This window comes from Zonotrichia albicollis, chromosome Z, assembly GCF_047830755.1.
Source record: "Zonotrichia albicollis isolate bZonAlb1 chromosome Z, bZonAlb1.hap1, whole genome shotgun sequence".
Classification (NCBI taxonomy): domain Eukaryota; kingdom Metazoa; phylum Chordata; class Aves; order Passeriformes; family Passerellidae; genus Zonotrichia; species Zonotrichia albicollis.
In genome coordinates this window covers 73,334,835-73,349,076 of record NC_133860.1, presented here as the reverse complement: position 1 = coordinate 73,349,076, position 14,242 = coordinate 73,334,835, and the positions used below count along the sequence as shown (strand labels likewise).

Here is a 14,242-nt window from a genome sequence, read left to right as displayed (position 1 = left end):
CCATCAATTGTTATTATAAAAATAGAAGCACTTCAAAACAAGTAACTAGTTATTGGCATGGATTTATTTCATATAGATGTAAAGATCACAGTAACTGGCTTTCATTTTCTACATAATAATAAACCAAAGCATTCTTATCTCCTCCTAAGACAACAAGCTTGAATGTTATCTGAAACATATTTATATTTTTGATTCTGCTATCTGCCTATAAATAATCTGAAGACATACTTTAGCTGGTAAAGCAAATCAATTAGTCTTATCAAGAAACAGTGAAATGTATGAGAAGTATCTATAATTAATGTCTTTCTGAAATAATGACCATGCAATTGAGCAGGGAACCTGTCCAAACATTTCCACTTATAGCAGAATGAGGTTGATGACATACATACTACTATTGTTTCATACCAGTTTTACATGTATAGTTTAGCATAGTACAGTATAGTATAGTATAGTATACATTACAGATACAATAATATTTATTAGGCATCAAACCTGGATTTACCAGAATGTGATGAATATTGTCTTTTTTTGGGCTGTTCAGCCTGTTTGCTGTATAGGCAAGGTAAAAGATAGCGCATAATTTGCAATATATTTCAATGTCTGAGATGTGGTTTTTGCAAAGGATGTGATTATATAATATTACTATTGTCATAAATCAGCACCAGTTTTTCTTTTTATTAAACTGTTTGGAGTGTTTTCCATGCATTTTAGTTTGTGTCTGAGCTGCATTATATTTCATTTTTCTTTTATACAGTGGGACAAAAGAGTTCTTAGAAAGCTTGCTGAATACCCTTACTTGGTTATCAATTTAGTGAAAGAAGTGAGAAAGAAGTTATGGTTATATGCATGATTGTTTCATTCAGTGTGTAACGAGGAGAAGACACATACTTAGAAGGGCCCTCCTGTCCTAAAGCAGATGTCCAGCACCTAATATTAAGGCATTAAAAGTCTAAAAGCATTCATTCTTTGAGCACTTGTTACTATCAATATGAACCCAGCTGTATTTTGATTTTCAGCCTAAACTATGCTCCTTAAATATATTATTTTCAAGGAATTGTTTGTATCTTCTCTCTTTCAGTTCATGCAGCATCTTCTGAATGTTTCCAACTTTCTAGATAATGAGGTCCTTTGGCAGTGTGCTGATTTCAAAGCCAGCTGCTAGGCACCAGCACACTACACAAAGTCCAACCTAAATAAGTAAGTTATCAAGTCATGCATACAATCCAGTTTGCTTTCACTTTGACATGATTAGAAGCTCTAACAAATAAATAATGTATCGTGTCAAAATAAACTCTGGAGTTCACTGGCATTTTGCTTAACAATGACTGCCTTAAGCAAGTCAAATCACTGAATTTTACTGTTCACTCATCTGAGTTTCAGGGCTTTTCAGGAAATAGACAGCTATTCCTTCAGCTGTATGGGAGAGATAACCATCCTTGTAGTTTTTTCTGTTGGCTGTAGAGCTGTCTTCTACCAGTAAAGCCACTAACACTCTTCCCCCCTCTACGACAGCACAAGTGTATTCAGCTTTACTTGCAATACTAGTTCATTGCAGACAATGAGTAAAGTGCTGCAGAGTGAATTAAAAAAAACTTCAAAGAAGATATGGCAGTTTTCTTCAAATGATGTTAATGACAGGATTGAGTGTTTATGGGCAGGAACTAAGAAGAAGGCCAATATAGCAGATATTCTGGTGGAAGTCTGTTTTAGGCCATCCCGCCAAGATGAAGAGGAAGGTGAAATATTCTGTAAGCAGCTGGGAGAAGTCTCATTATTACCAACCCTTGTTCTCCCTGGAGACCTCAATTTAGCCAATGTTTGTGAAAATGGAACAGTGTAGAGGGGAAAAAATCCAGGATGATTGTGGAGTGTGTGGAAGAGGACTTCCTGACACAGATGGTAAGGGAGTCAGCTATGGAATGTGCCATGCTGTTTGTGAACAAAGAAGTATTTACAGGTTATGTGGTGGTCAGAGGCTGTCATGAGCACCATGACCACAAAATGATTGAGTTTTCAAATCTCAGAGATGTAAGGAGGAAGATCAGCAGAGCTGCTGTCTTGGACTTCCAGAGGGCAGACTGGCCTGTTGAGGGGACTGACTGACAGAGTCCCTTGGGAGGCACTGTTGGAAGGCAAGGAGTCCAGGAAGGTTGGATGTGCTTTGAGAAGGACATCTTAAAGGAACAGGGGCAGGCTGTCCACATATGCTAAAAGATGAATTGGTGGGGGAAGAAGATTAGCCTAGTCAAACAGAGAACTTTGGCTGGAAGTTAGGGGAAAAAAGAGAGTTTGTGACTTTTGGAAGAAAGGGGCAGGCAGCTTCAGAGGATGTCATGAAATTATGCAGGGAGACAATTAGAAGGGCCAATGCCCAAGTAGAACTTACCTACTGTAAAAGAAAATAAGAAAGGTTTCTATAAAGTGTTGCAACTTAAGGAGAGCCAGGTAGAATCCCTTTGGTGGATACATGAGGAAACAGTGACAAAAGATGGGGAAAAAGCTGAGGTACCTTCTGTGCCCCAGACTTTAAAAGTAAGACCAGTTCTTCTCTGAATAACCAATCCTCTGAGCTGTAAGACAGGTGTGGGAAGCCAAATGAAGCCCCTGTAATCGAGGGAAAAATTGTAAGAGATCTGCTCCATTTGGATATACACAAGTCTGTGGGGTCAGATGGGATAGGCACAAGCCTTGAGGAGCTGGGGGAAGAGCTCACTAAGCTATTTTCAATCATTTATAAGTGGCCATGGCTCATCAGGGAGGTTCCAGCTGACCAAAGCAAAGTTACAAGAGGGTCAGGAAGAAGGATGCAGGGAACAGCAGGCCTGTAAGGATGGTCAGGGTGCCAGCGGAGGTCATAGAGCAAATCATCTTGAGTGCCATCGTGCAGACAACCAGGATTGAGCACAGTCAGCAGGGATTTACAAAAGGCCTGCTTGAATGATCTGGTCTTCTTCTGTGAAAGTGTGACATACTTTACAGATGAGGGAGAGGCTGTGAGTATTATCTACCTGTTCATCAGTGAAGCCTTGACACCATTTCCCACAGAAGTCTGCTGGAAAAATTGGACGTGATGGCCTGTACTCTTCAAGTAAAAAGCAGAAGCTGGCCATGTCCAGAGAACAGAGATGAGTGGTGGTAAATCCAGCTTGTGGCCAGCCACAAGTGCTATTCCCCAGGGCCCAGTGGTGGGGAACAGCCCTGTTCAATATCTTTATCCATGATATGGATGTGTAGATCAAGTATATCTTTTGCCAGACTGCAGATGACACCAATTTACACGGCAGTGTTGATCTGCTGGAGGGTGGTGGATGGGCTCTGCAGAGAGGTCTGGACAGGCTGGATTGACAGGCTGAGGCCAAGTCTGTGAGGGCAAACAAGGGCAAGTACCAGGTCCTGCACTTTTGTGACAACAACCCCACATGATGGCACAGGCTGGGGGAAAGGAGACTTGTGGGGGCCTGAAGGAAGAACATTGCTGCAGCGAAGATTACAACAACTGGTGGCCCCGTGTGAGGAAGAACACGCAGCCAAACATCAAAGGAAGGTATGGAATCCCCCGGACAGCCGAGAGCTGTGGCAGCCTGAGAGCTGGGACTTTGGAATATCAGCCTGAGAGCTGGGACTATGGAATATCAGCCAGAGAGCTGGGACTATAGAAGATAAGACAGCTGAGAGCTGTGGCAGCCTGAGAGCTGGAACCGTATGTGTATTGTAATCGTATAATTGTTAAAAGAAAAGGGGGGAAATGTGGGGGCCTGAATATATGTTGTATTGTAAGACCTGTATGGTTCTGAGTTGCTCCAAACGAGCTGCAGCTGCAGGGTCCTTAGTTGGGCAGCAGCTGTAGCTCGTGAAGGCAACTGAGATAAATAGGGGTGGGTCAAGAGCCCAAGAGGAGCCCCTGAGAAGATAGAAGAAGAGCCCCAGCAGAGAGAGATGAGAACAACGCTGCAGCAAAGATTACAACAACTGGTGACCCCGAGTGAAGACGAACGTGCAGCCGAGCATCGAGAGAGAAAAGGTATGGAATCCCCCGGACAGCCGAGAGCTGTGGCAGCCAGAGAGCTGGGACACTAGAAATGTAACAACAAGAAGTGGTCATCAAAAGAAGGTATGGAATTCCCCGGACAGCCGAGAGCTGTGGCAGCCTGAGAGCTGGGACTTTGGAGTATCAGCCAGAGAGCTGGGACTATGATAGGAATCCCCCGGACAGCCGAGAGCTGTGACAGCCTGAGAGCTGGGACTTTACGTGTATGGCAGCCAGAGAGCTGGGACTATAGAAGAGGCAGCCTGAGAGCTGGGACTGTGTGTATATTATAATTGTTAAAAGAAAAGGGGGAAATGTGGGGGCCTGAATACATGTTGTACTGTGAGATCAGTGTGTGTCTGGGTTACTCCAAACGAGCTGCAGCTGCAGGGTCCTTAGTTGGGCAACAGCTGTGGCTCGTGAGGGTAACTGAGATAAATAGGGGTGGGTCGAGAGCCCAGGAGGAACCCCTGAGAAGAGTGCTGCAGAGAAAGGAGAAGAGCCTGAGAGCTGGGACTGCAGCAAAGATTACAACAGAGACTGGAGAGATGTCCTGGTGGAAAAGGACCTGGTAGTGCTGTATGACAGCAGCTGAACATGAACATGAGCCAGCTGTGCCCAGGTGGCCAAGAAGGCAAATGGAATCCTGGCCTGTGTCTGCAGCAGTGTGGTCAGGAGGAACAGGGCAGGGATTTTCCCCCTGTACTGGGCACTGGTGACAACACACAAGTCCTGTGTCCAGTCGAGAGTCCCTCACTACAAAAAAGACATTGAGGTGATGCAGCAAGTGTAGAGAAGGGCAATGGAGAAAGGTAAGGGTCTGGAGCACAAGTCCTGTGAGGAGCAACTGAGGGAGCTGGGGTTGTTGAGTCTGGAGAAAAGGAGGATTGGCGGGGGGAACCTTACTGCTCTCTGCAGCATCTGAAAGGAGGCTCCAGGGGTGCGCGAGCTGGGGTCTTATCCCAAGCAACAAGCAACAGGAAAAGAGTAAAAAAACCTCCAAATGTGTCAGAGGATACAGTTTAACTTGGATGTTAGGGAAGAGTTCTTCACCAAGAGGGTTGTCAAGCACTGGAACAGGCTGTTCAGGGAAGTGATAGAGTCACCGTCCCTGCAGGTATTTTAAAGAAGTGTAGCTGATGCACTTAGGGACTTAATGTAGGGACTTCAACCCTGCTTGGCTTGGCTGTGCTGGGTTAAGGATTGGATTCAATGATTTTAAAAGTGTTTTTGCAACCTAAGCAATTCTATGGTTCTATAATTGCACAACTTTTACAGACTGTCAGCTTAATAGCCAGGCTTGTAGCCATTATCCTTTTTGGCATTGTTTTCAACTCCTGTTCAGGTTAGACACCTTTAGAAGATGTATTGTTTTCAGATCAAAAGCAGGGTCTCACAATAGTGAGATTTGCCTAATATAGAGCTTATTGAGTTCTGATGTCCAAGATAGCAAAGAAGAAGCTTCCAGTGTAACTGTGGCTTGTAGGCTCATACGCTGTTACAGAAAGGACATAACTTGTAAGGATGCTGCCACATCTAACATGTCTGGTTACAACTTTTTATACCATATTACCAGTAGTTTTGGGCACATATTTACTATCTTTGCATTTTGAAGGCAAGAGTAAATCTTCTTTAGAGAGGACAAGACTCATAGTAAATGATTTGAAAATTCTATGATTTTATGCATGTGATATCAATGAGAATAGCAGTGAACAGCAAAATGCCAGAGTCTCTGCAATGGTTAGAATAAACTCTTGCATATTTTGTGGCTTTCTTCACATTTCTTTTGATATCCTGCAACATAAAAAAAATATTCGAATAGCTACTTTTACAATATAAATGTGTCTCCAAAGAAACATTTTATTTTCAGGATCACTCCATTCCCTGACTGCCTGAAGTGAAAATGAGCAGCCAAATAATTATCTGCTAATACCTTTCTTACCTGACTAAATGGAAAAATAAATGCAAGAATTTCTAAAGATGTAATAGCAGGCCATGGAAAGAGAACAAGGGAAAGCAACAGATAGGGAGGGAAGAATTTAAAAAAAATTTTTTTTTGTGCTTGCTGTTGCTTCTGTGAAATAGTTTTTAATTGCTTCATAACTGAGCTTCCTCTGCAGCTGTGCTGCTACATTTGAACTTTTTTAATCTAAAATTTCGTGGCATCAATACCAGAAACTGGGGCAACAGTTTTAGCGCTAGAATTAGATTTGCCCCAATGATCCAAGTAAGCAATACTAATTCTATCATTGAAGGTTCTCAGAAGTCTCTTTAGCACCCACCTTGTCTTTTATTACTGCTTAAATCTTAGATGGTTCATGTTTATATTACTTCTGTTATTTATGTTATGGCTGTTCAGAGATTTTAGAGCATCACTTATATGGCATGCAGTGTGCTTTTGAAGTTATGTTATTACTGCCATTGTGTGTTGCTCTTAGAATTATCCTTAAAGTATCTATGTCCTCCAAATAATTATCCTCAGCCAATCCAGCCATTGGAAAAGGAACCTGACCTTTATTTATGTCTCAATTACTTAATAAAGGGGTGTTTGCAAGGAAGGGAACAGAAAATACTGAAAAGAGAGGACTTGTATTCTGATGACTATGCTTTGGACTTAATTTCCTGGAAAATGAAGCAGTTTCTGTTGTATTCTGAAGTCAAAGGATGAAATTCACAGAGGAGAAGTATGTATCACATTCTGAGTCTCTTGATCTGCAACATACCAGTAAAATATCTGTAAACAGTCAAGAACCTATTAAGAAGATAATTAACTCTAAGGCAGCTGCTAAGGGGGACCATAATGCAAATCAGATGAAGTGAGTGCAGACATCTTTTATCAAATTCCATTCTGTTCCACAATGTGGTTCATTCCATTACAAAACAAACAGAAAAGCACAACAAAACCCAGACCCTTAATATCCAGCAAAACCAAGAATTATCAGAGGCCAGTATGAAGCTTAGATAACACTTCCAAGTGCAATCAAAGTAGAAAAATGAAATAACTGTGCTTCTACTACTTGGATCAGTGACTATGTGAGATACAGAAAAAATAAATGCAGAGTCTGAAGGGACTTGGAGAAATGGTATTCTATTTTGCCATGAGGCTATTGCTATGTGTAAGAAATTTATGGGAGTGTGGATGGATGCAATGATCAAGCAGTCAAAGGCTTCCAGTAACATAAGTTTATCACAGGTTTCTGCAGTATTTTCTGTAATAGAAAGTATGGCTGTTTAAGGATGTATGCTTGTGTAATAGAGATGTGGGTAAATATGTATATCCATTGTTTAATGTAGTGCCTGTGTTCACAGCTTGGGCTACAGTTTTGTGTTTTCTCTGTTATGGCAGATTATGCTTTGCTCCCTCATGAGGGTTTCTTCAGGCAGTTATTTCTTCACTGGTTTCCTGATTTATATAACTGTAAAATGAATAAGAACTCCTGCATAATGGTGAAAAATAATAACCATGTCTGAGTTTTGGTTTTGTTTTTTTTTTCCTGATTTTAACCTGTGTTGTGCAACTTGACAAATAGATTCAACACAGTATTGTTATTTACCTTCCAAGCCTAGGGCTTCTTCTTCTTTACAGATGGGTTTACAATCCTGTAAGAACAGGGCTAAGAATGCTGTTGGATAAATTATGACTATGCAGCAATGTCAGTAATATCCCAATATGCCCGAGGAGGGCAGAGTGTCACTTGATGCATCAATACTTGCAGAATAAAGTATTTGAAAATACTTAGTCTTACAGCACAGTCCTTCCAATTCCAGACCAAGGCCCAGGAAAGACCCAGTCCTATGTTATCATGACAGATTTTAATATTTCATATCATTTAATGACTGTCTATTTTATACAAAGCTCTGGGTAGAGCCCTGTGTGCTAAGACATGAGCGTCACTACTGATTATAGCAGACCTCTTTGTCTTTCCTGTTTCATATAATCTGGGAATTAGGAAGTTATCAGCTCTTTATTTATGGGAATTGTGTCTGCATCATGTTAAGACATATATTGTTATGTGAATAAGCAGCATGTAAATGGATAGGTAATGAACACTGCTGAGAATGTTTGCAGAGATATTGCCAAAACAGTTTCAGCCAAGTACTGTTAGTCATTAATTTTTCCTTCTCTTCCTTTTTATACGCTGATGTCCTGTAGAACTTTTCTGATTTCTTCACAGATTTATATAGTTTAGCATATTATGCTCATATATTCAGCATACATTAAGATGTTTGCTTAAGAATAGGTCCTTGCTGATAACCAGCATGTTAGCATTTATACAAAAATCAACTTAATCACTGGGATTAAAGTATTTGTTTACCTCTGAGGACCCCTGATTCTCTGACTTTATTCCACTCAGTGCATGTTGGGGTAGCATCTTGCTTACGCAACACAGGAGTATCTGGCCAGGTTCCGTCTGATCCTTGTCATAGACACTCAGGAAAAAAAGGATAAGAATCGCCATAGATACTTGATTCCTGTGTCTCTCCTGCTCTTGCAATGGACATATTCCTCCTGATTACTCACAGTCCCTCTTGGCCAAAAGCAAAAGCAAGGCCGGTTCCTGAATTTGACACTCTCCTTTGGTGGAGGAAAAAAACCTAGGTTTTGATTCCTGTGTATATTTTTGTGTGAACTACAGGAAACCCTCTTTTAAAGTATCAAATATAGTCACACCGTTTCTGAGATTATTCTCTTGATAATGAAATAGATATTCAAGGTTGTTAATCTGAATATGCTAGAAATGTTCAATTCAATGTAATAAATGTGCTTCCTCTTTAGTTAACAGAATTAATACTTTCAAGAAGATATCAATTTAGGCTCATACGATTTCAAGGGGAATAACATGGGGGGAAGGATGTTAAAGCAAATGGTGTTCATAGAGGAGCAAAAGGCATGAAAATGAGATTTACTTCAGATAGGCACCTAATTGTTCAGATGTATTTGTGAGGTTTGCCAAATTAATTGTGTAACAAGTAAAAACCTTTTGAGATCACACACTTTTAGTAGGATTAGACCTATCTAGATAATATTTTTAAGCAGTCAGGGGATAGGTATGCATGAGACATTTATCTTTTAATTTCAGAATCTCCAGAGCAACTCTATTCTTGACTTCAGAGGGAGCATCCACTTTTGAATACAAACATATTACCTTTTTTTTTTTTAAATCAACATAACTGGCTCTCATGTCCTTAGCAGTGATGTCACGTTTAGGAAAACGATTCCCTCAGGACTGGTTTCTCATTTTGTACTTCAAAAAAATTGTGTCTCAAGGGAGATCCAAAAGAAATCATCAACTCCATTTTTCCTTCTAGTCTCATTTGTTTTGATATTATGAATCCTATAACTCTCTAACATGTCATGTAAGGCTGCTGAAGTAAATACTCTTGCTGCAACTGAGATGTGAAGGAAGGGATCTTTGTTTAGGGATTGCTACCGCCCCTTGCTCAGATGTCCCAGCCATTTTATTGCACACTTTACATCCAGATTTTCTTGTTTATCTGGCAGTTCATTATTTAAGGCCAGCTTGTCAGAATCAGTTAAATATTCTTTGGGAAACATGGTCACATCTTTGAGACACCACAAATATTTTTAATACGAAAAGATTGGCTTGATAAGAGAAACAAGATAAACTTGCATCCCCTAAAAAATATTTTTCTGCTTTTTCATGTATATTTCTAAAAGTATCAGTACACGGATGACAAGCCTCATGGCAATAAAGTCCTGGAAAGAGAGACACCAGCAAAGCAGTGAAAATGATTGCTGATGATTTGTTCTAACTACTTGACCTTGTGCCATCTCCCCCAGATATATGACCAAGACGGGACACTGCAGCACTTTATCGATGGTGGAGAACCCAGCAAGTCGAGCTGGATGAGGTACATCCGATGTGCCAGGCACTGTGGGGAGCAGAACTTAACCGTGGTTCAGTACAGGTAAAGTGAGTCTCGATTCACCCAGTGACACTAAATGAGGGTGTTTCATCAGGCTGTGATCATCGGCAGTACTGCTGCCTTTGGTTGCAAAGAGAGCATCCCAGCTGGGGAGGATGTGCTGGCGTGGGGCAGCACGCATGGGGCGAAGCTTCAGGGAGCGAGGGCAGCCCTGTGTCACTGGTGTGACACAAGAGAGATCTCTAAATCTCTCTCCAAACAGCCGCATCAGAGGCAGGCCAACACAAGCAGTGCTCCACCCTTAAGAGGGATGCATGTGATAGGGGAGGGGGAAAAGTGGCACCCAGAGGCATCCTGAGGGTCAGCCACGAGTTGTGCATGCACCTCGAGCTCTTTTGTTGAGCGCACCTGCTGGCCAAGGCCGATAGAGCTTGTGCCTCTTATGCTGATGGCCAGAAAAAGTCAAAATGTGAAGAAAAATGTAAAGAAATTATGATACATTTTGCTTTGTACTTGCGAATATATCCAGAAAACCCAGACAACACATTACATAAATACATGACCTCAGCTATAAACAAACCTTTTGCCTTAGAATCAGAAGCGACTGCTTGGCCTTATTAAATGTGGTAGGAAGCACATCAAAGAATGCCCCAGGCTTGCCAGTTGCAGTGAGCAATGATTTTTGCTTGTTGCTTTAGAGAGCAGAGTTTCTTTTATTTAGGAAAAATCTTAAACTTATTTAAACTACCTTTAAAATTAAAAATAAAACATACAAAAGCAAGCTAAAATGAAATATATAAAGTTTGATTATCCCATAGGGATCCAATTTAACAATGGTAAAATTGTTCAATTGCATTTTCAGCTTTTTTATTCTCTGGCCAGTTGACTAAACAATGCTGCAGTTAAAAAATAATAATCCTATTTATACATTACAAATCTTTTATTATATACTTAGGTATCTGCTATCTATAGCTTAAATACCGTAGGATTTTAAAGAAACACACTGGGTAATGAATAAAGATGGTTGTGATGAAAGAGTATTTTTGTAGGTATCTTGTGGACTATTTCTCTATGTGCTGATGTGTGCGTGCACATACATATATAAAAATAAGAAAAAATATATGCGTACACACATATATATAGATGACAAAACTAAATGAAAAGTGAACATGAGAAAGTCATTACACATCTGTCAATATTAAGTGGATTTTACAACTCTCCTTTCATGATGGAGTTTTTACTTAGAGTTCCCTCTGTTGATCTGTTTTCGATTACTTCAGATCTTTATAAAATGAACTACAAAAACACAATTTAAAAAACTGGCATCCATCACCAGTGACTGCATCCAAGTGTAAGAAAATAGAAAAGTTGGACACTGAAAAACCAGCCTAATTTTTATTGTACATGGACGTCCTCCTCACAGAAAGTCAGCTGGTTTAAATTCATTCTGTTATGATTTGTAATATCTAAATGGAATTTTCTTCAAAGTGCTCTTGATTGATTGACCCTTAGCTGAACGTTTTGTTTTTATTTTGAGGCTGACAATAATGTTTGTTGGCATGTGTTCTGCTTCAACTGCGTTGGGACGCCATGAAGCTATCTTTATGAGTCATCCAACCACAATACTAAATACATGTCAGCAAAGGAAATATTATCCGAAAAGGGAAAAATCCCTTTGATGTACTTCAGCATGCAGAGATTTCTGCGAGTTTTGGAAGCTCTGCACACTTGTAAGGGACGGTGTACACTTACACTTTTTTTTCCCTGCCTACTCCAAGCCCCACAGACCACCCATTGCTCAAAAACAGTTCTGCTCTTTCAGCGGCAAAGTGTGTCATTTGGTTTTAGCACATTCATTTGCTGGGCTGCTGTGTTTATGTTAAGGGAAGCCAAACTGAGAGATGAAATGTTACAAGGGTGAAGTACAAAGTAGACTCAATTTTTCTCAAGTTAAGAGATGCCGGTAATTTATAGCGCGGCTCCGATTTTCATTTTTATGTAACAGTGGAAAGAATTAACTAAATGCAAAGCTCTGTCAAGAAAGAGAGACAGAGAAGAAGAGGAGGAGAGGGAGGAGGAAAGATGAAGGGGAGACACAAAGAGGAGAGTTTTTGTCAGATATTCACAGAAGGCTAAGAAAACCGTTCTGCTTAGCTAGCAGTGCCCTCCTGAGACAGGGTGGCAGTAAGCGAGGAAAATAACAAGATAAATGAAATTTTTGCAGCTGCTAGTAAAATATTGAGAATCTGCACTTTTTTATTGATCTTTATGATCCTGTTGCCAAGAGCCACTTTGCGGTGACAAAATATGTTGACAAGTGCATATCTCACTGCCATGAAAAATGTGGTAGAAGATTCTCCTTATGTCTGCAGTGTTATACAAGGAACAAATTGCATTGCTACAGCCAATTCTTTATAGAAAGTCTAAATTTAAGGCCTACCAACCCTAAACACTTTTATCTTGAACTTCAGAATAATGTTTGTAGCAATTCTTCACTCAGAAAACTGGTTGAGGCCTAACTTTTTTTTTTGGTCTGTAGATGTTTTTCTGCCTTACATAAGCGGTTATAAAAAATGTTCATTTCTTGGTACTTTGACTGTATCACTTTGGTATGTAATCCTTCAGCAAGAGTGGACTGTTCTTCTTGTATATATTGAATTTCTATCCATCTCAGAGGAGTGTGTTTTACTGTTCCATGTGAAGCATAAGGGAAAAGCCACTGCAAACTGATAACATTTGTCTTTTATCCTGTGTCTGATTCCAATCTAGCACAGTTTTGCTGCCATGTAAATGTCTTAACTGCAGAAGTATCACTCTGAAGCTATTTACATCAGTGCAAGATCAGGACAAGGCTCTTGTTTTTATGCTAAAGACATAAGGATTTTTCCCTTTCCCCGCCACGTTCCCACTTCAGTGGTCTAGAAATACCCAGTGTTCTATTACAGGAACAATGAGATACACACTTATGGTAACACTCATTTACACATACTAAATTACTGGCACTGCCCTCACATTCCATGTAATGGAAGATTTTAATGCTGCATGATCCAATTAATCCCATTATTTAATTTCCCCCAAGCCAAAGTCTGTTTTTCTCAACAACCCAAGGTCTCTCTCTTAAAGGTATATTACTGCTGTGACAGGTCACTCCACACACCATCTCAAAGGTCTTGCTGAATGTATTTATTCGTTTAATTTCTCTTCACAGAAGAAATGTTGTCTACCCTAAAATATGTTAACTTTTGCAGGTGATAAATGCAAAGCTGTTTAAATGGCTGTACTTGCTGATCTGTGTACATCACTCAGATGATTATACCCTGTAAGCAGAAAGTACCATTCTAAAATCCCCCTGAAACACACTTTGCAAGAAAATACCTGTATTTTAATGGTATCTTGGTCCTTCTGAAACCTTAGTGTTTAATATATGCTAGATACAACTTGTCTGTAATGTTGTTAGCCTGTGCTACAAGAACAAAGTCCTTCTCTAATGACAGATTTGGTTTTAACACAACCAGTAGGTTATTCATTTAGTTATCTGCAGAGATGTTTCCAAAACAATGAATTTCTACTGTAATAACATGTATTATAAGATGAGAATGCTCTATTCCTAAATTATGCCATGTTTTCTTTTTTCTTGATTAGGTCAAATATATTCTACCGGGCTTGTATAGATATCCCCAGGGGCACTGAGCTGTTAGTGTGGTACAATGACAGCTACACGTCTTTCTTTGGAATCCCTCTCCAGTGCATTGCACAAGATGAAAATTGTAAGTACTTTCTTGCATTTCTACCTGTGTAAGCCATAATTCCTCTTTCACGCCTAACCAGATACATCACAAAGCATTTTAGAGGGGGCTCTGTCCCTGGAACTTTAACACCTGTCTGGATGGAGCTTTGAGCAATCTGTTCTGGTGGTGTCCCTGCCCTTGGCAGAGGAGCTGGAACTAGATGATCTTTAACCATTCTATGATTCTCTGATTCTATGGCATTTAATGAAAGTTGCAGTATATTTAAGGTGAGGTGATACACTTATACTGCAAAATTGTGGTGTGGTTAGAATCACTGTTCTGCATCAGTGATTAATTAATGTATTGCAAACAGGTTTGTTTGGCTCTCTCAGTTGTTACTAGACCTATCACAAAACACTGTGTTGCCAAAAAAGTAATGCATTGCAAGCCCACAGGGCCTCTGTTGGTGATTCTTTTTTTCTATTACCTCTGAGCATGTTGAGAAAAGCTTTGACTGGCAGATTAAAGAGGTTAGATCCTTGTGGTTAAACATAAAACCCTACTTTTAAAAATACCAGCTGAATGTAAGCACACTGAA

At 40.1% G+C, this 14,242-nt stretch overlaps 1 protein-coding gene across 2 annotated transcripts in view; it reads left to right on the top strand.

The window, feature by feature from the left end:
- PRDM6 (PR/SET domain 6) overlaps positions 1-14,242 on the top strand; it is an 81,631-nt gene that overhangs the window by 41,845 nt on the left and 25,544 nt on the right. For both annotated transcript variants that reach the window (XR_012578205.1, XM_026794447.2), the window contains exons 4-5: positions 9,831-9,958; positions 13,559-13,683. Coding sequence is in view for 1 of the 2 variants with exons in the window: in XM_026794447.2 (XP_026650248.1) it covers positions 9,831-9,958; positions 13,559-13,683 (253 nt within the window). In the remaining variant the exon portion in view is untranslated. The remainder of the gene's footprint in view (positions 1-9,830; positions 9,959-13,558; positions 13,684-14,242) is intronic.